Genomic DNA, 20,132 nt, shown 5'->3' with positions numbered 1-20,132 from the left:
AGTTATGTTTTGTTCAAGATTATTGTAATTGTTTTCGCTATGTATACCCCTTTCTCACATGTAAAGCGCCATGGAATAAATGGCGTTATAATAATAAATAATAATAATTCAGTTGAGAATCCTTGTGTCACAGATGTCATGTTCCGATTAAAGTTTATGTTGTGGATTTTTGATATGTTATCATTCGTTTTATCTGACTTCTCTCTATTGAAGCAGTTAAGAAAACAAGATTAACCATAGAGGAGGGAGGATCAGGGAGCCATGGGTTGATTTTCGATGAGGTGAAAAAATATAACGCTGGAGGGTGCCGGTCCTGCTGGTGAGCCACAGCCATAGTAGAAGGAAAAAGGGGGGGAATCCAAGTTCTGCACAGAAGCCACGTAAAAATCAAAAGTTTATTAAACCAGTTTAAAAACAGGGATGTTAAAACCACCAAACGTGCCCTTTATCATAGGATACAAACAAAAAAATACAGGCTTCTATAAATACAGGAAATTACCCAATCACCGAGATTCGGTTAACCCTTTCGACGAGTATACTCGGGCGAGTATAGAGAATCAGCAGCGTACTCGATGATATGTTTGAATCACTCCTGTGTGCATGATTTGCGACTGTTGGACAGCTTTAATACATGTGAGGAATGCGAAAGAAACAAGTATTCCTCACATGTATTAAAGCTGTCAAACAGTTAACTCGCCGAAGGGGTCAACCGATCATACTCGCTCATCACTAATTATCACATCAATATATAGAAACGCATTGGGTGGTTTTAACTTCCCTATTTTAAAACTGGTTTAATAAACTTTTGATTTTTACCTGGTTGCTGTGCCGAACTTGGATTCCCACCCTTTTTCCTTATACTAAGATAAACCATACTGGGCAATCTGGATTGACAACCAGTCATTGATCGGAGTGTGTATCCTTATTCAATAGATAAAAAGGTCTTTGAGCAGCGAAACACATTGTGCTTTTAAGACAAGTGTTTCCAATAAAGGATCATCTTTTCTTTACTTGGATTATTTCCTTCTTAGTACTTTACACCCATGGTGCTGTCCTACTACCCATAGCAAGTATATCTATACTACAAGGGAGTTAAATCTATCTATGATTATTGATTTAGAGGAATCTGAAATAATTCTGTTGACATTTCATCCGATATTCGAGAGCAACATTAATACATAGGTTTAATTGGACACCAAGAAGAACTTTTCTGTACTATGCACACTTTAGATCTCGTCCTGAGCAGCATGTCATAAGGCACCCATGCAATTTTTGCAATACAGCAGGCTTTGTTTGGTGTTCGCAGAGGCCATTTGATTCTCTGTGGCCTTAAAACTGGGTTAAGCTCTTGGAAGCGAATTGACTTGAAGCAACTAACCTGGCCTTAATGTTTTCTAGCAAAGGATCTGAACAGAACCTACTGAAAACTCTAGCAACATGATGTGGCATGTTCCATTGGAAGCTGAATGTATGAAGCAAGAGCGTACCTAGAAATCATGGGGCCACACAGCAAAAGTTCTAAGTGCCATTAAATAAATAATTGTCGGGGTCACAGAAGAGCAGAACTCACAACTTTCCAGCCTTTACACAGTGATTTTCCTCCTGCTGAAGTCCTAGATTTCTCTTTCATTGCCCCCATAAGGTATGATGCCAACAAAAGTGACCCCCAAACACAGTATGATACCTCCATGGTGAACTCCTCCACATTAGTCTCCACATGCACAGTATAATGACCCTACTGTACCCCACCTCAACTCCCAAGGCAAAGTATGGTGACTCCACCACAGTATGATCCCCCGCACTTGCCCTCCAAACAGTATGATGGACCCCACACAAACCTTCACACTGTATATTTGCTTGCATACAGTATAATGCACCCCACCATAGTCTTCCATACAATATAATGCGCTGCGCCCCCCATGGTCCTGTATACAGTTTAATGTGCCCCCCATGAACCTGTATACAGTAGAATGCACCACCCATCCTCTATTATGGCCACCAGTCACTGATTTAAATAAATACAATACTCACCTCTCCTGGTTCCACCCGATGCTCCGGTCTGCTGAGCCTGTGGTGGGAAGCGCCACACATCTCAGAGCAGCGGGCACCCTGTAATAACGCTGCTCTGACACATCAGACGCCGAGGAAAGATGATAGGGTGGAGGCATCTGCTGACGCTCCCTCCTCCATCATCACTCGCACTGACAGCCAGATCTCCCCTCCAGCAGTCAGCTCGAGCAATGATGATGGAGGAGGATGCGTCAGGTTCCACCACCATCACTCTGTGCGCACGCCAGACTGGCGGTGGGGGTGCTGACAGGCAGAGGGGGGGCCCGATGCGAGCGCTGACACCGGGCCCCCTGGCTTATGGGCCCTATAGAAGTGGCGTGGCCTGCCGCCATTGGCAGAATGCCACTGATATGAAGCTATTCTTGCCTAGAATCACACAAGCTTATGCATGAATGCACATATATGCATGAGGTCTAAATAACACTTATATACATATATTCACAAACATATACCGCACAGATGTGAATGCAAAGACATATCAATGACATGTACAAATCCCTATGTTAATAAACGTATGTAAACAAACATATTCACATATACAAACCAATAAATACAGTATGTACAATATAAGTAAATCTGGACACAAATGCGCAGAGATTCAAACATGCATACTGCTCCTAGTGGGTTTGAGGTCTGTTTAACTACAACCCAACTTTTACTTAAAGGGGTATTCCCATCTCCAAGATCCTATCCGAATATGTAGTATGTGTAATAATAATAATATTAGCAAATACCTCCAATTAGAAATGTAGTATAGTTGTTCTGATTGGCTATGTCTCTTTCCTCATGTGCAGGCATTGCAGGACCTTCTGTATCCATGGTTACGACCACTGATATAGTGAGTTAGCTAGTTGCTAGTGGTTGTAACCATGGATACCTAGAGTCCTGCAATGCCTGCACATGTAGTATAGTTCTTCTGATTTGCTATGTCTCTTTACTCATTTCTAATTGGAGATATTTGCTAATATTATTATTATTACACCTACTACATATTGAGATAGGATCTTGGAGATGGGAATCTCCCTTTAATTTAATCCCCGCTTAGTAGTCTAAATGCTCATACTATTGTAGTTTTCTACCTACTAATAATTATTGCTCTGCTTGAAAACATCTTCTCAGTACTCTCAGCCTGCATTATATTCATTGTCTCAGAATTTTCCCTTAGTAATCACATAGGACCCGATTCATCATTTTTGATTTTTTTTTATAACTGGCTCTTTTATTATCTTGTGGTATTTGTTGACTTTGGAAATAATACTAAATTTGATGTTAGTAAGATAAATATAGCATATATAGATGATACCCATAGTAAACTAATATATCATTGTTTCATATATGTAATATAGGACAGAAAATACACTTGAAAGATGCTTTAAGAATTGCATTCTCATGAAGCTTCACTAGAGGGCAACACAGGTCCAATACCCATACTACAGAAAACAATGGGGGAGAGCGTGGACTTCAATGAAACTGTGAGCTGAGGTTTACTTTAGGCAATAAACATTTGGTTGGAAGTATGTATATATATATATATATAAAAATAATGTGAAATGACAGGACACATCTTTACTTTTGAATTTTATTTTCAGGGATAGAAAAAGAGTAAAGACACAAAGATAGAAAAATAGAAAAACAGCACTGTGGTCTCTGACCTAACAAGTTGGAGGCAAATTACACCTGAAACTGAACAGTTGATACCAATTAATCCATGAATAAAAGCCTTTTTTATACAGTTGCAATGTACTGGCATGGTTAAAGTCAGCAGTGTAAGCTGCCATATTCTGAAAATAAAAATTATACTTTGTGCTGTGACAAAACAATGACAATCTCCACTTCTATTGCTTTACCTGTTTGTTAAAGGGGTTTTCCACTTTCAACAAAATGGACCCCAGACACTTGAGGTCATGTAAAATAACAAAGCCAGAAGGTATTCGCTTTCCTTCGGTCCAGCGTCGGCTCTGTGATGGTACTCTAGTCTCTCTGTTTTGGCTACATCGGCAAAGCTGCTAAGCTCATTGGCTGAATCGGTTATAGGCTGTAGTCGTGATGTCACCGGTCGGCGCAGTGGCAGACTGCTGGTGGTGAACCTGGGGAGGGGATGAGTACTTTCTGGCTTTCTAATTTTACATGACTGCAAGCGTTTGGGGTCCAGTGGAAAAAGTGGAACACCCCTTTAGTATGTGGTTTGGCAGTAGAGAAGTGTATCATCCTTATATTTTCTTTCTGGGCCACTATTCATTTCTGAAGCCGTCTTTATGTCACATAGTTTACATTGTGGTATCATAGAAGACTAAGTGATCACCATATACTAGATATAATTTTTTTCTCCTTTTAGAACCATTCAGCGAGTGTCACCATGCCACCCTGTAACAGATGGAAAGACTTCATTTGCTGCCTGAGGAACACATTTCACGTGCTCCTAAGAAATAGGATGCATCCATCAAAAAACAGTGACAGCAGATTCACAAAGTCATACTACATGACATAACATTTCCTACAAGATATCGCCTAAATATGCCAACGTTTAGAATGTAACTCTGCTAAGTATACTCTTGAGTAAAGGAGCCTGGCTGAAACATATAAATAACACGTCCAGTTAATAAATATGCCTCACGGTATGTACAATATACACATGGAATGCCCGTGTGCTCGTTTTGATGTTTTTTCGTGGCACAATGATGATCTCACACAAAGTTCTTCACTGCATCATCCAGATCCATGGAAAATTTGGACTGCACTGTAAACCAAATCAGAGAGAAGTCTTATTAATAAGTTACATACACTAATAGATTTTTAACAAGTATTGTGCAAATGTCTTATAAACATGTGAAATAGTGATGCTTACAAAATAATTACATCAATAATGACATAAAATATCACAAAATTTTCTATAAACAGCAGTAAACTATTTTGGATTAAGTAAGTGGAATGATCAACCATGCCTTTAGATCAGGGCAATTCATTTTCACAAGGGGCCAAATGAGAAACTAGGACTGTTGTGGAGGATTGAACTAATAGGCCAAACAAATTATGCTCAATATTAACCCCTTAACCCCCGAGGGTGGTTTGCACGTTAATGACCAGGCCAATTTTTACAATTGTGACCACTGTCACTTTATGAGGTAATTACTCTGGAACGCTTCAACGGATCCCCCTGATTCTGAGAGTGTTTTTTCGTGACATATTGTACTTCATGATAGTGGTAACATTTCTTCGATATCACTTGCGTTTATTTGTGAAAAAAACAGAAATTTGGCAAAAATTTTGAAAATTTTGCAATTTTCAAAATTTGAATTTTTATGCCCTTAAATCAGAGAGATATGTCACACAAAAGAGTTAATAAATAACATTTCCCACATGTCTACTTTACATAAGCACAATTTTGGAACCAAATTTTTTTTTTTTTTAGGGAGCTATAAGGGTTAAAAGTTGACCAGCGATTTCTCATTTTTCCAACAAAATTTACAAAACCATTTTTTTAGGGACCACATCACATGTGAAGCGACTTTGAGGGGTCTTTATGACAGAAAATACCCAAAAGTGACACCATTCTAAAAACTGCACCCCTCAAGGTGCTCAAAACCACATTCAAGAACTTTATTAACCCTTCAGGTGCTTCACAGGAATTTTTGGAATGTGGAAGAAAAAAAATGAACATTTAACTTTTTTCACAAAAATGTTACTTTAGACCCAATTTTTTTTATTTTCACAGGGGTAACAAGAAAAAATGGACCCCAAAATTTGTTGTGCAATTTCCCCTGGGCACGCAGATACCCCATATGTGGGGAAAAAACACTGTTTGGGCGCACGGCAGGGCTCGGAAGGGAAGGAGCGCCATTTGACTTTTTGATTGTAAAATTTGCTTGAATAATTAGCGGACGCCATGTTGCGTTTGGAGAGCCCCTCTGTGCCCAAACATTGGAGCTCCCCCACAAGAGACCCCATTTTGGAAACTAGACCCCCCCAAGGCACCTATCTAGATGCATAGTGAGCACTTGGAACCCCCAGGTGCTTCACAAATTGATTCGTAAAAATGAAAAAGTGAAAAAAAAAAAACACTTTTTCATTTTTACGAATCAATTTGTGAAGCACCTAGGAGTTCCAAGTGCTCACTATGCATCTAGATAGGTGCCTTAAGGGGTCTAGTTTCCAAAATGGGGTCACTTGTGGGGGAGCTCCAATGTTTGGGCACACAGGGGCTCTCCAAACGCAACATGGTGTCCGCTAACAATTTGAGCCGATTTTCCATTCAATTTGTTAGCGGACACCATGTCGCGTTTGGAGAGCCCCTGATGTGCCTAAACAGTGGAGCTCCCCCACAAGTGACCCCATTTTGGAAACTATACCCCTCAAGGATTTTATTAAGGTGTATAGTGAACATTTTGAACCCAGAGGTACGACACAGAATTTGATAACATTAGGTCATCATATTAAATAAGTTGTCATTAGTCTTGAGCGCAAGTGCTCGCTACTTGAGTTTGCATCGGGTACTCAGGTATGCACCATGTACTGTGTGTGCTCGAGTGACATGCTCGAGTCCCCGCTGTAATGCACACGCCCGGGCTGAGCGGCGTGTGCGTGAGATTGTAGTGATTCCACTGGACCGTGCCGGAGAGTGAATGCCTGGAGGGGCGTAACTAGGTATTCACCCGATCCGACCAGGGTCGCACGACGGCATACGACGCCAGTGCACCAAGGAGGAACCGAGCGGAGGGACCAGGTGCTACTCCAGGACAGACCCCGGACACGGCTGTTGACCCACACAGGGGAATACAGGAACAGACTGGTAGGCTGGCACACAGACTGGTGGGAGTAGGCAGGCACGACTGGTAGGCAGGCACGACTGGTAGGCAGGCACGACTGGTAGGCAGGCACGACTGGTAGGCAGGCAAGCACGGCTAGAGTGCAGACCGGGAGGCACTAGCATGTAGGGACACTGGCGGGATAGGACCCAGTACACACTGGGACTCAGGGACAATACAGGCAGAGGGGTACAGGCAAGCACAGCTAGAGTGCAGACAGGGAGGCACTAGCAGGTAGGGACACTGGCGGGATAGGACCCAGTACACACTGGGACTCAGGAACAGAACCACAGATGTGGCGGACAAACACAGCAGAGTGAGGCCGCCCAGAGAGGCGAGCGAGAACAGGGCAGGACAAGGCCGCCTGGAGCGGTGAGCAAGAGTAGAGCAGGACAAGGCCGCCAGGAGCGGTGAGCAAAGGGTAAGAGCTGAGCGAGACTGCCGGAGCAGTGAGCAAGAGTAAAGCAGGATGAGGCCGCCTGGAGCGGTGAGTAAGAGTGGAGCAGGACAAGGCCGCAAGGAGCGGTGAGCAAGAGTGAAGCAAGACTGCCGGAGCAGTGAGCAAAAGGAATCAGAGCAGGCCAGAGCCGCCGGAGCGGTGAGCAAAGGAGTCGGAGCAGGCTAGAACCGCTGGAGCGGTGAGCAAAGAAGTCGGAGCAGGCAAGGCTGAGTAGGGGGGACAGGGCTCTGTTCACAAGGAACAGACAGGAAGGGTAAGGCAGAGCCAGACACCCACAAGGTACTTGCAGTGAAGTAGCGAGTGGACCACAAACTCACAAACGAGAGTACAGAGACAACAAGCAGGAGTTAGGTACGAGTACAGACTCTTCAGAAAACGGAAGGGATCGGACATAGAGGCAAAATAGGTAAAGGATAGGAGAGAGTTCAGACTGGAACTGAGTGTACGGAGGAGACAGACAATGCAGAAGGATACAGGAGCGGGTCTGGGAATTCGGCCCCCTAGAGAGGCGGGACGAACAGGCAAGGAGCGTGTTCAGACAGGACAGACAAGATACAGGAGCGGGTCTGGGTAATCAGCCCCCAGAGAGGCGGGACGAACAGGCAAGGAGCGTGTTCAGACAGGACAGACAAGATACAGGAGCGGGTCTACGTAATCGGCCCCTAGAAGGCGGGAGGAACAGGCTAGGAGCGTGTTCAGACAGGCCTGGAAATACAGCCTCCAGGAAAGGCAGCAGGCAAGAGTACACAAACAGGACTCAGTTCAGACACGGGAACTGATACCGCAAGGCAGGAGACAAAGACAGGACTCAGCTCAGACACGGGAACTGATACCGCAAGGCAGGAGACATAGACAGGACTCAGTTCAGACACGGGAACTGATACCACAAGGCAGGAGACATAGACAGGACTCAGTTCAGACACGGGAACTGATACCGCAAGGCAGGAGACATAGACAGGACTCAGTTCAGACACGGGAACTGATACCGCAAGGCAGGAGACAAAGACAGGACTCAGTTCAGACACGGGAACTGATACCGCAAGGCAGAAGACAAAGAACAGGACCTGGCACCTTCAGAGTGCATGCACACACTGAATGAAACACTATGCTCAGGCAGGGATAGATGGGAGCAGCTGAGCTATATACCAGGTGACAGACAGCAATAGGCTGAGGACGCACAAGGGGTGTGACCCACAGCAGGTACAAAAAGCAGGAAGTGATCGGGCGCCGCCTTTAAGCAGCAGAAACAGACAAACAGACAGCAAGGAGGGAAGCCAGAGAGACATTCTGGACTGGAGATCAAGTGCGCGCTCTTGCACAGTGGGAGATGGACCACCATGCAAGGACGCCGCCAGGTATGTTACAACCGCCCGGATGTTTCACGGTAATTAGACACCCAAAAAAAAACATGCGGGGATCGCTCGTGCATGGCAGGCAATCCCCGCAAAGTTTTTTGGGCCATGAAGCATATGGGGCAGAGACTCGAGCATGTCACTCAAATACCCACGATACTCAATGCATACCAGAACACCCGATGCAAACTCAAGTAGCGAGCACTTGCGCTCAACACTAGTCGCCATATCGTCATCTTTTTTTCTTACTTTTGAAAAAAATCACAACCCCAGCCCTAACCCTAACACAACCCTAACCGCAGCACAACCCTTACCGTAGCACAACCCTAACCCTAGCACAACCCTAACCCTAGCACAACCCTAACCTGAGAGTTTATTTTTTACGCCGTTCCTCATGTGGTATAAGTGATTAGACGACCTTATTCTTCGGGTCGGTGAGACTACAGCGATACCAGAATCATATGGGGTTTTTATGACTGACAGCTGTCACACACTAAAAGACGCATTTTTTGTAAAATCTAGTTTTTGCATCGCCATATTTTGAGAGCTATAATTTTTCCAGATTTTGGCAGACAGTCATGTGACGGCTTGTTTTTTGCGGGATGAGTTGACATTGTTATTGGTGCCATTTTCAGGCACGTGACATTTTTTGATCGCTTTCTATTCCGATTTTTGGGAGGCAGAATAAACAAAAACCAGCAATTCAGGAATTGTTTTTTTTTTTTTTTTTTTTTTTATTCTGTTCCGCGTGTGGTAAAATTGATAAGGCAGCTTTATTCTTCGGGTCAGTACGTTTACAGCGGTACCACATTTATATCGTATTTCTATGTTTTGCACTTTTACATAATAAAAGCAATTTTATAGAAAAAATTATTTTTTAGCATAGCTTTATTCTGAGAGCTATAACTTTTTTATTTTTCGGCTGATGGAACTGTATGGCGGCTTGTTTTTTGCGGGACGAGATGATGTTTTCAGCGGTACCATTTTTATTTATATTTGTCTTTTTGATCGCGTGTTATTCCATTTTTTGTTTGGCGGTATGGTGATAAAGCATTGTTTTTTGCTTCGTTTTTTTTTTTTTTTTTTTTACCGTGTTCACTGAAGGGGTTAACTAGTGGGGCAGTTTTATAGGTCAGGTTGTTCCGGACGCGGCGATACCAAATATGTGTACTTTTATTGTTTTTTTTTTTTTTTATAATAATATTTATTGATGGGTACATTATATTTTTATTTTTGGTGGATTATTTTTTTTATTTTTTTAAAAATATTTTTACTATTTTTTTTTATTTTTTTTTTCACTTTCTGATAGTTTTTATACTTTAATACTTTGTCCCACTATGGGACTTTCACTTTTTTTTCTCTGATCGCCTGCATGGCACAGGAATGCAGCACCATCCTTGTGTCATGCAGGCTGTCAGCGCTGGACAGGGAGAAGATTGTTTGGAGATGCACTGCGCATGTCCAAAAAATCTTCCTGCTGTCTGGTGACCCGGATGTTGTCATGACGACATCGGGTCGTCATGGCAACATCCTGGAAGCCATGGCAGACAGCGCTGGAAGCCGGAAGAGGAGGTGAGTATCTGCGATCACCTCCCGTTGCCACTGCAATGCTGCGATCGACTTCGATCGCAGCATCGCGGGGGTTAATGCGCTGGGAGCGGTGTGTGACCGCTCCCTGCACATAGTACCGGGTGTCAGCTGTGACAATCAGCTGACACCCGGCGGAGATCGCGCCCGCACAGCCTGTGTGCGCGCGCGATCGCCATGACGTACTAATACGGGTCTGGCTCTTAAGTCCCAGGGCACAGACGCGTATTACTACGTCTAATGTTGTTAAGGGGTTAATGTTATCACTTTTTAAAAAGCCTTAAATTATATGTTTTGATTAACTGCAACTGTTAAATGTTACAATAAGATTTTATCTATTGTGGTATCCCACAAAGTGGCCATTACCATGGGATACCGGATGTATAGTGACTACAACTGTAAGAGTCACATGAGAGTGGGAGGAGCTAAATCCTGTGAGGTAGTTAAGAATTGAGGCGGCAGTTGAAGGTCAGACATTTTGTGAGAGGATTGAGAAGAGGAAGCCATTTTGTAGGAGGAGTTTCCTTGCCCTGACTGCTGGTTCTAGAAGGGACTTATGTCACGCAAGGTGTGGGAAAGACTTAGTGCAACACAAAGGGAAGAGGGAAAGGACTCTAGGGAAAGGGGGGGAGTGGAGACCTCCTGGCCGATAGAATATTACCCTGTCTCTCCTAATGTCCCTATATTGGCTCTTCACCAATTGCCGCACGCGTACCTCGCCCTGTCTTTCCTTGGTGTTTGGCTAAGGCTAGGGAAGGGAGGAGATGAGCACTAGTCAATCCCAACTGACACTAAAGACAACAAGAGGGGAGAAACAAAGGGGAATTGCTTAGCTTTAGACGACTCCACACAACTGTGCACAAGTCCTCAACACCAGAGAGGAAGAAGTGCTGCTCTTGCTCAAGCCTTCACAATAAGTAATGAATATCGTCGGCACCTCCCTCTTGAACACAGCATGTATTTATACACCCATGCCAGGGTGTTAATTAGCCAGAGGAAGGTAGCCGCTATGTCCTAGAGACAGCCTCTCAGAAGGTGTCTGTAATGCCAAAGGTAGAGATCTCCTGTAACCAACTGCAGGGCGACTGTCTGTCACTCCTGACACACCCGTGACAATACCCCCACTCTATAAGTGGCCTCTGGACACTCAGGACCGGGTTTCTCAGGATAACAGGTGTGCAAAGAACTAACCAACCTGGGAGCGTTCACCTCTGATGCTGAAACCCACATCCTCTCCTCTGGACCATAGCCTTTCCAGTGCACGAAGTATTGTAGAGAATGACGTTGGAGAGGAGAATCTACAGTCCTCTAAATCTGGACCTCCAGATTACCATCAACCATTACTGGGGGTGGTGGTAGAGGTGAGGGATCAAGAGGTTCCACATACTTTTTGAGTAAGGACCTGTGGAACACGTTGTGGAGCTTAAGGGCCTGAGGAAGTTCAATACGAAACGCTGCTGGGTTAATGACGGCGGTTATTTTATAGGGACCAATAAACCTAGGTCCCAGCTTTAAAGACGGAACTTTCGATCTTATATTCCTGGTAGACAACCACATAAAGTCATTCACATTCAGGTCTGGACCTGGCAAGCGTTTTCTGTCAGCCATATGTTTATACCTGTCTCCCATGATCTTTAAATTACTCAGAACACCCTGCCATACAGAGGAGAGCGACGAAGCAAACCGTTCCTCCTCAGGAACTCCTGAAGCTCCTCCCCCATTAAAGGTACCAAACTGTGGGTGGTAACCGTATGCACCGAAGAACAGAGTAATTTTGGATGAATTTCCGGTAAAAATTAGTAAAGCACAGAAAGCGTTGTAGAGCCTTCAGGTTCTCGGGACGTTCCCATTCAAGGACTGCACGGATCTTCTACAGATCCATCCGAAAACACAAAGATGACAAGTACCCCAAAAACTGCACCTCCTGAACAGCGAAAACACATTTTTCCAGTTTGGCATAAAGTTTGTTATGCCTTAATATCTGGAGCACCTGCTTAACATGCCCCCGATGTGTCACAAAATCAGGTGTGAGTAAAGCAAAATATCGTCCAGATAGACCACCACAAACCTCACCACCAAATGATGGAAAATATAATTTATGAAATACAGGAATACCGCAGGTGCATTGGTCAAACCAAAAGGCATAACCAGACTCTCGAAATGTCCTTCCGGGGTATTGGACGCTGTTTTCCATTCACCCCCTTCTCTGATTCTAAACAGATTGTAGGTTCCTCTTAAATCCAACTTGGAGAATACCTTAGCTCCTGCAACCTGGCTGAACTAATCAGGAATCAGAGGAAGAGGGTATGGATCACGGATGGTAATTTGATTTAATTCCCGGAAATCTAAACAGGGACGTAGACTGCCATCTTTTTTCTTCACAAAGAAGAACCCTGCCGCCACGGGCGAAGACGAGGGTCTGATATGTCCCTTCTCCAAATTTTCCGCAATGAAATCCTTCATAGCTTGTCTCTCAGGGCCAGAAAGATTATACAGTCTGGATTTTGGTAGTTTAGCTCTGGGGGTGAGGTTAATAGGAGAGTCATAAGCACGATGAGGAGGCAAATCCTGACACCCCCTCTCAGAAAAAAACGTCCTCAAAGCCAGACAGAAAAGCAGGTAATATTTCCATAGAAACAGTAGTAAGGGAAATATCTAAACAGTTCTCATGGCAGTAATCTCCCCATTCAATAATCTCCCCGGTTTGCCAATCCACCAACGGATTATGTTTAACAAGCCAAGGAATACCCAAAACAATCGGTGTGGGAAGATTGACCAGGACATAGCAAGGGATTGTTTCACAATGAACTGACCTCACCCTCAGTTTTACATTATGTACAATCTGACTAAATGCTTTCTGTGCAAGTGGCACAGAGTCGATGGCGAAGATGGAAATAGGTTTATCTAAGGTACAGCAAGCAAGACCATGAGTTTTGACAAACTCAGCATCAACCATGCTGACTCCGACTCCACTGTCAACAAACACAGACATTTCCTCGCTTTTGATCTCTAGCACCACCTCTGCTGTCAGGACAAAGCGGGAACTGCAGTTTGGCAACAAATGAACCCCTTGTTTATCCAACTCCAGACTGCCAAGAGTTAATTGAGTCTCCTTTTGTTTAGGAAGTAAAGGACAGGTCCCAACAAAATGTCCCTTCTTCCCACAAAAAAAAATACGCCTTTTTTCTTGCGAATCTCCATGAAGATGTATGATGCAGAAACACCCCCTGACTGCATGGGTTGCTCCCCCGACAGAGGTACACAACCCCGACAAGAAGGCCCCGGAGAAGGTGGTTTCATCTGTCTATCCTGAAGGCGTCTATTAAGACGACATGGCAGCCTTCAAGGACTGAGTGGTTTCATATACTGCCAAGGCATCTTTCAACCTTTCAGTAAACCCCTCACAAAATTGACTTCTAAGGGCTGAGTCATTCCATTTGGAATCTGTTGCCCATCTACCGAATTCCGAACTGTACGTCTCCATTGACCGATTCCCCTGCTGAAGGCGACGTAGCCTAGACTCAGCCAAGGATGACTCGGTCAGGGACATCATACATGAGGGCCAGAGCCCCGAAAAACCCCTCCACAGACTGGAGACAAACCGAGTCCTGCGGTAAAGAAAACGCCCATGACTGAGGAACTCCCTGCAGTAAGGAGATCACAATTCCAACCCGTTGCTCCTCATTTCTGGAGGAGTAAGGACAAAGTTTAAAATACAGTTTGCAGGCCTCCTTGAATACAAAAAAACTTGTCCCTATGTCCTGAAAACCTGTCCGGGAGGGCAACCTTTGGTTCAGGCTGGACAGGTCTACCTGCAGAGATCCCCACATTGGCGACCTGTAGCTGCTGATGCTGCTGCTGAACCTCACAGCGGAGGTCATTCACCTCCAGAGACAGTCTGTGCAGCCGCTCTGCGAGCTCTGCAACTTAACCCATACCAAGGGAGAAAAAAAAGGTCCATGCCCAAAAACACACAGAGAAAAAATCAAAAACAAAGTGTCAGTCCTTTTTTTTTCCTTTTCAAAATGTGCTCGGCCGGCGATAATGTCACGCAAGGTGTGGAAAAGACTTAGTGCAACACAAAAGGAAGAGGGAAAGGAAGTCCAGACTCTAGAGAAAGGGGGGAGTGGAGACCACCTGGCTGATAGAATATTACCCTGTCTCCCCTAACGTCACTATATTAGCTCTTCACCAATCGCCACAGGCGTACCTCGCCCTGTCTTTCCCTGGCGTTTGGCTAAGGCTAGGGAAGGGAGGAGATGAGCACTAGTCGATTCCCACTGACACTAAAGACAACAAGGGGGGACAAACAAAGGGGAATTACTTAGCTTTAGACAACTGCGCTCACGTTCTCAACACCAGAGACAAAGAAGTACTGTTCTTGCTCAAGCCTTCACAAGAAGTAATGAATATCGCTGGCACCTCCCTCTGGAACACAGCAAGTATTTATACACCCAGGCCAGGGTGTTAATTAGCCAGAGGAAGGTAGCTGCTGATTCCTAGAGACAGCTTCTAAGAGGTGTCTGTAATGCCAAAGGTAGAGATCTCCAGCAACCAACTGCAGGGCGACTGTCTGTCACTTCTGACACACCCATGACAACTAATAAAACAAGGGGACCTGACAGCCTTCATATTAGGAAGATTCCTATTGCACCTTTAGGCGAAAAAGCTACCTCAGGGCAGAAGCATAATACAGCACTAAGGAAGAAATATTCTGATTTGATGAAACAAGTGTCCCACAGAGATCTGCATGTACAAATCAATCTTCAACTGTAAGTATAAACCTGAACACCAATTCCCTACTGTTTGTATATAATTACTTGCCCCCTTTATCATTAGTAAAGAGGCTGTTCTGTTTCAGATCATAGGCTTCTTCATGATTGGAGCTTGATTACACAAACTACTATCACCACCATCATCCTCTACTTAAAGAGGCAGCTACTGTGCAAACATTATATTGTGGATCTTTGTGTGCGTGTAATCTGAGAGGTAAAGAGGCTTATCGTGACAGAAAGCTTGGCCACCATGAGGCACATTATACACTACCAGGAGTACAACCCTCTGCCGTACACCACATGAGGTTACCACACTATTAGCAGTTAAAGGCATTGTCCGGGCAGAAATTGTTGATGAGCTATCCTTGTTCTGTTCCAGAAGCACACTTTGGGCCAGGTGAAAAGATATATGTCCCATTCAATAAGACAGCTACTTGTTTACATGGCTGCTTACCAAGGACCTAGATATATTTTCAGGCAGTGGAGACTTCTCTAGTATGTGCTGCTAAGTCAGCACAGAAAAGAGCAGCTAGCAGTTGCACACACTGTGAGGAGCACCGGCAAATAGGCGCAATGCAATGTAGATTGTGCACCAGACCTGTGTCTCAGCTCAGGTCAGAAGCGGCAGCCAAAGGGCCAGATGTGGCTTGCAGGCCGAAGTTTGGAAAGGTCTGCTCTAAAGCACTGACTATATTTGATGTAGTTTTATAGGGAAATTTTACAATTCATCTGAGGACTGCAAACAGAGAAACAAGAGGTCAGCCTGGGTCTAGAGGCATGGCGCACAACCCAAGTACCCTGCAAAACATAGGATGTCTACCAACATACCATACAACAGTCTAGTCCTGAGTGACTACATCAGAATCCACAAGAAGGTTGGTAAATGTAATGCATGCTTTTTTGTTTTTCATTGTAATTTTTCTGATTTTTATAATAGTGGTTACTTCTCTTTGATATTTATTAGACTGCATGCATAAGCTGGGGTCAGTGACAATGGTAATGCTATTAGACTTTGATATTACACACTGCAGAGACTATTTTACATTATGCAAATGATGCAATATCACGAGTCTGCGAGTGGCAAAAGAATGTGAACTTTTTAAGATTAACAATTTAAAGGTAAAATTAGAGTATTGTGCTTTGAATCAATGTGAGGGCAAACCTGTTTTAATTTACCCCTTGTTACCTACATTTCACCACCAAAAATGTGAATACAGCAAATTAGCATAATTTATTCCTAATGTACTCAGCTAATTTATTAATTTCAAATTGTCTTTGTACCTGTATAATTCATCTTCTCTGGTCACGAGCCCATTCTATAAATGAGCCCATTTTGGTGGCGTTATCATCTCCTAATCACCCCCACATGCAGATGATAGACAAGTTTGGTAGGCCGCAAGAACCCCCATATCATGAACCAAATCCTGTGCCTGCGTGTTCATGGTTATCACGCATGCCCACTGTCATAAACAATATTAAAATTTCTGAAGCCACATTAGAGAGGGGCATTCACCCCCTCCCTCCTACACAGATTTACAGTGAGGAAATCAAAAGCTGACAGTTTGAATATCCTAGACTCAGACTAGTACAAAGGGCATAAAGGAGCAGGAAATCTTAATTAACATGCAGGAGCTCCTATTAGGACAAAAGACCCTGGCAGTACCAAAGAGGATGTCTTTTGTGCATAGGAAACAGGGAAAAAGAAGCCCGGGTATCCAGCGGATCTTTGTTAAAAAATTGCTTTTATTGAAAACATATAAAAGCAGCCATGTCACAAGGACAAAACACGAGATACTAATCCACAGACCATAGTAGTCCCAACGCATTTCAGCTATATATTAGCCTTAATCATGTGCATAGACAAAGAGTTATAGTTTGGAAAGGTAATTGAGACAGGAGATGTCTTTTCAGAGGGTTAGACAACAATAGGGTACATGTGTTTACACATAAACAGCAAAGTGGAAGCCTCTTTGACCCCAGGAAATGCATCTTGAATTCATGTAACTCTGGCTTCCTGCAAGGGAAATGCTATTCATTGCCCCAGACCTATGTCTCCGAAATAAAATATTGAATATTGAAGTTTGTATAAATCCGATAGTGATGGACCTACATTTTCAGTATCATATAGGGAAAGAATATGCATATTTTTTCATAACTGTAACTACTGCCTATAAGCCACTGACAACAGCCATGTCATGTTTGGTCTCTGGGAAAAAGTAAAATCCCATTAAAAAATATGGCAGCGTTCTCGAACTTCTGCTATCAGCAGGAGTGAAGTTATCACATAAGTTGAGAATTTCATCAAATCCTGAAGGGCTGGGAATAACCCACAACTCGGCCCACATGAGGTTATCAAGGTGGGTGTGTGGCTGTAACTCAGGTGCTGATAAAAGGTCAAAACAAATTATGATCTGTGTTTCTGTACAGTGAAACAAATCAGCTGTATGCATGAATTCCGGAACGTCTCCAATCAAAGTGCTCTCCTTTGGCTAAGTTGACTCATCTCTGTGAACGCCTTAGTAAGTTTCCTTCGTTATTCCTTTTTATTTTATGTAACTGTATATGCTATATTGTTTTATCCCCTTTATAAAAAAATATACAAAAGATTTTACAAACACTGCCTATCGTTCTGGATTAAATATAAAATTTAATAGTTCTGTTCCTTTTGTTCTGTAAATCACTCCACGAAGCCATATGCTACCTACCAGGCGGCCTGTCGGCATGAATATAAGAAACGACTGGTGGTGGCAGCTAATAATCTTTCTTAGGTTATTGTGGAATTCACAGTGACCATATCGGAGGTATATACATATATTCCATGCTTTGGAATCGGAGGTGTATATACCATACGCTCACTGTGAAGTTTCACGACAACCGTCCTAGTAGTGGAAACAACCTGCGGCCTCCTCCGTTAATCATTGGTCAATCGAGTAGTTTTCCAGATGATAGGGTGCAGCAGAGAGCTGTTCGGGACAAAAATATAACAGTGGGTGGTTCTGAGTGACCTCTCGGGCTGTTGTGTATTTATCCTTGACACCCACAATTTCTCCCTATTCTCTTCTGGCTTCATTGGTCTTGTGCGCATGCATTGCTGTAACATGCTAATGTCATATGATGCACACAACAAAGAAATAAGGAGAGAACAGGGAGGATTTGTATGACTGCACCGCTGATAATGATGAACACGCAAATGCGGGATTTTGCTGAGAGGTTTGGGCTCATAGTGTTACCAATCAAATGTTCAAGGGTGGGGTTATCCCTGAAAGGAAGCTAATTGCCGGACTCATCCCTAGGCCGGACGACCTAAAGGACTCATCTCAGTTCATTTACGTAAAGGGCAGGATATGTTTGGAAACAATTTGTGGAGATTCAAGAGTACTAAAACACTTCTATCGGGACTAGAATTATATGCTTTTAGAGATTTTAGTTAAATATAGACTTAGTTTAGGGAGGTTAAAATTAGGTGACAAGCTTCCTTAAAGGACCTGGGAATTTTTGATTTTTTTTATTTCGTCAACGTAGGTCATATTGGATTTTAGATGTTGGATTTTTTTCCAGTTTGTCAGTACATTGTACAGTAAAAAATAAAATAATTGGTATTATTCAAAACTACAAGAACGGCAAAATTGTGGAAAAAAAATACAATTCCACCATTAATTTTTGATGACTGGTGTGACGACCAATTATCCAGTTGCCATAAGGTTGCTTGATCTCTATAGTTTTGCTGTGATTATTTAAATCGCTCTTACTTCTGTGGAATTTGGGGTTTTTGCAAATTCAAGTCTCCAGTCTTCAGGAGAGGTAAAGAGAAATGCGTCTTGGCATTTGGAAAGCCTGACCAGTAAAGTCCTGATTAAAAAAGAAGTGAGGCTGATTACCAAACCTCATATGGGCAAATAGTGTTACACCAAATGATGAGGAACAAGCTTGCCTTATCTATTTTCAGACTCATATTCTTTTCTGATCTCTACAATCTTAACCCCTTCCCGACATTTGCAGTCTATATACGTCATTGCTGGGAAGGACTTCCCGACCAATACAGTACATATACGTCAGGGGGCTGTGCACAGGCGATCGCTGCTGGGTGTCAGCTGTCAGAATCAGCACAGCTCCCAGCACTTTAACCCGCTAAATGCTAAGATCGCAGAATATAGCGAGCAGGCAGAGGGAAGAAAGCCCCTCTGCCCTTGGATCGGAGACCAAATGATGTCATCGCATGGTCCCGATCGTTGCCATGATGACATCAGAGTCACCAAAGCTGCTAAATAATGAAAAGTGAAAGAAGCGAAACTCCCATAGTGGGATAAAATGAAAAAGGGTGTGGCTGAGCAAGTTTTAAATGTTCAGTCCTGTTTTTTTATCTCTGTGTTGTGTTTGGAGAGGCAAGGTCTCTAGACTGGCCAGCCATAGCTCAGAGAGGAGCTGAAGGCTGGACATAACCTGTGTGAGCGAACACACACACACACACATATGGACTGTGTGATCGTTTATCTTTTATTGTTTTGTCAGTAAGGCCGTGTTTATTTTTGGAGTTGCAGGGCTTTATGCCATATAATAAAGCCTGCAGAGAAAACCCGCTTCCTGAGTCTACTTCCGGAAGCAGTCGAGCGAGTCGACCAACCACAGTTGGTGGAGAATGCGGGCAAGATTCCAGGAACACATGTACCTGCCACAGAGACGGGTGGATGTCCTGGGTGAAGGCCGGCAGCCAGCCAGAGAAGTCCGGCAGCATGGAGAAGCTCATTAAGCACCTGGTGCAGAGCCAACAACAGATGCACCAACAGCACTTTCAGAGCCAGCAGCAGCACCAGGAGAAGATCAAACTGTTGTTGCAACAGATCCAGTTGCAGCAAAAGGCGCACCAGCAGGAACAGCAGTAGCAGATACAGCTTCTGGCGGACTCCATCCAGGGCAGGGCAACCGCCCCACCCCCAGGGCCGACTGATGACTCCCATGTCAGGAAAGCGGTAATATAGGCCATGCAGAAGATGATCCCTGGGAATGATGTAGAAGCATTTCTGATTGTCTTTGAGAGGGTGGCTGATTGGGAGAGACTTCCACCAGAACAGTGGGCAGAGGTCCTGGC

The 20,132-nt window shown here is 43.8% G+C and overlaps 1 protein-coding gene across 2 annotated transcripts in view; it reads right to left on the bottom strand.

The window, feature by feature from the left end:
- Positions 1–3,630: 3,630 nt before the first annotated feature.
- FSTL3 (follistatin like 3) overlaps positions 3,631–20,132 on the bottom strand; it is a 171,182-nt gene continuing 154,680 nt past the window's right edge. For both annotated transcript variants that reach the window (XM_073651187.1, XM_073651196.1), the window contains exon 5: positions 3,631–4,807. In XM_073651187.1, the coding sequence (XP_073507288.1) occupies positions 4,755–4,807 (53 nt within the window). In that variant the 3' untranslated portion in view covers positions 3,631–4,754. The remainder of the gene's footprint in view (positions 4,808–20,132) is intronic.

Source organism: Phyllobates terribilis, unplaced genomic scaffold (assembly GCF_046119375.1).
Source record: "Phyllobates terribilis strain yellow unplaced genomic scaffold, ASM4611937v1 Scaffold_1__5_contigs__length_1240528914, whole genome shotgun sequence".
Classification (NCBI taxonomy): Eukaryota; Metazoa; Chordata; class Amphibia; order Anura; family Dendrobatidae; genus Phyllobates; species Phyllobates terribilis.
This window is presented reverse-complemented; position numbering and strand designations above follow the sequence as displayed.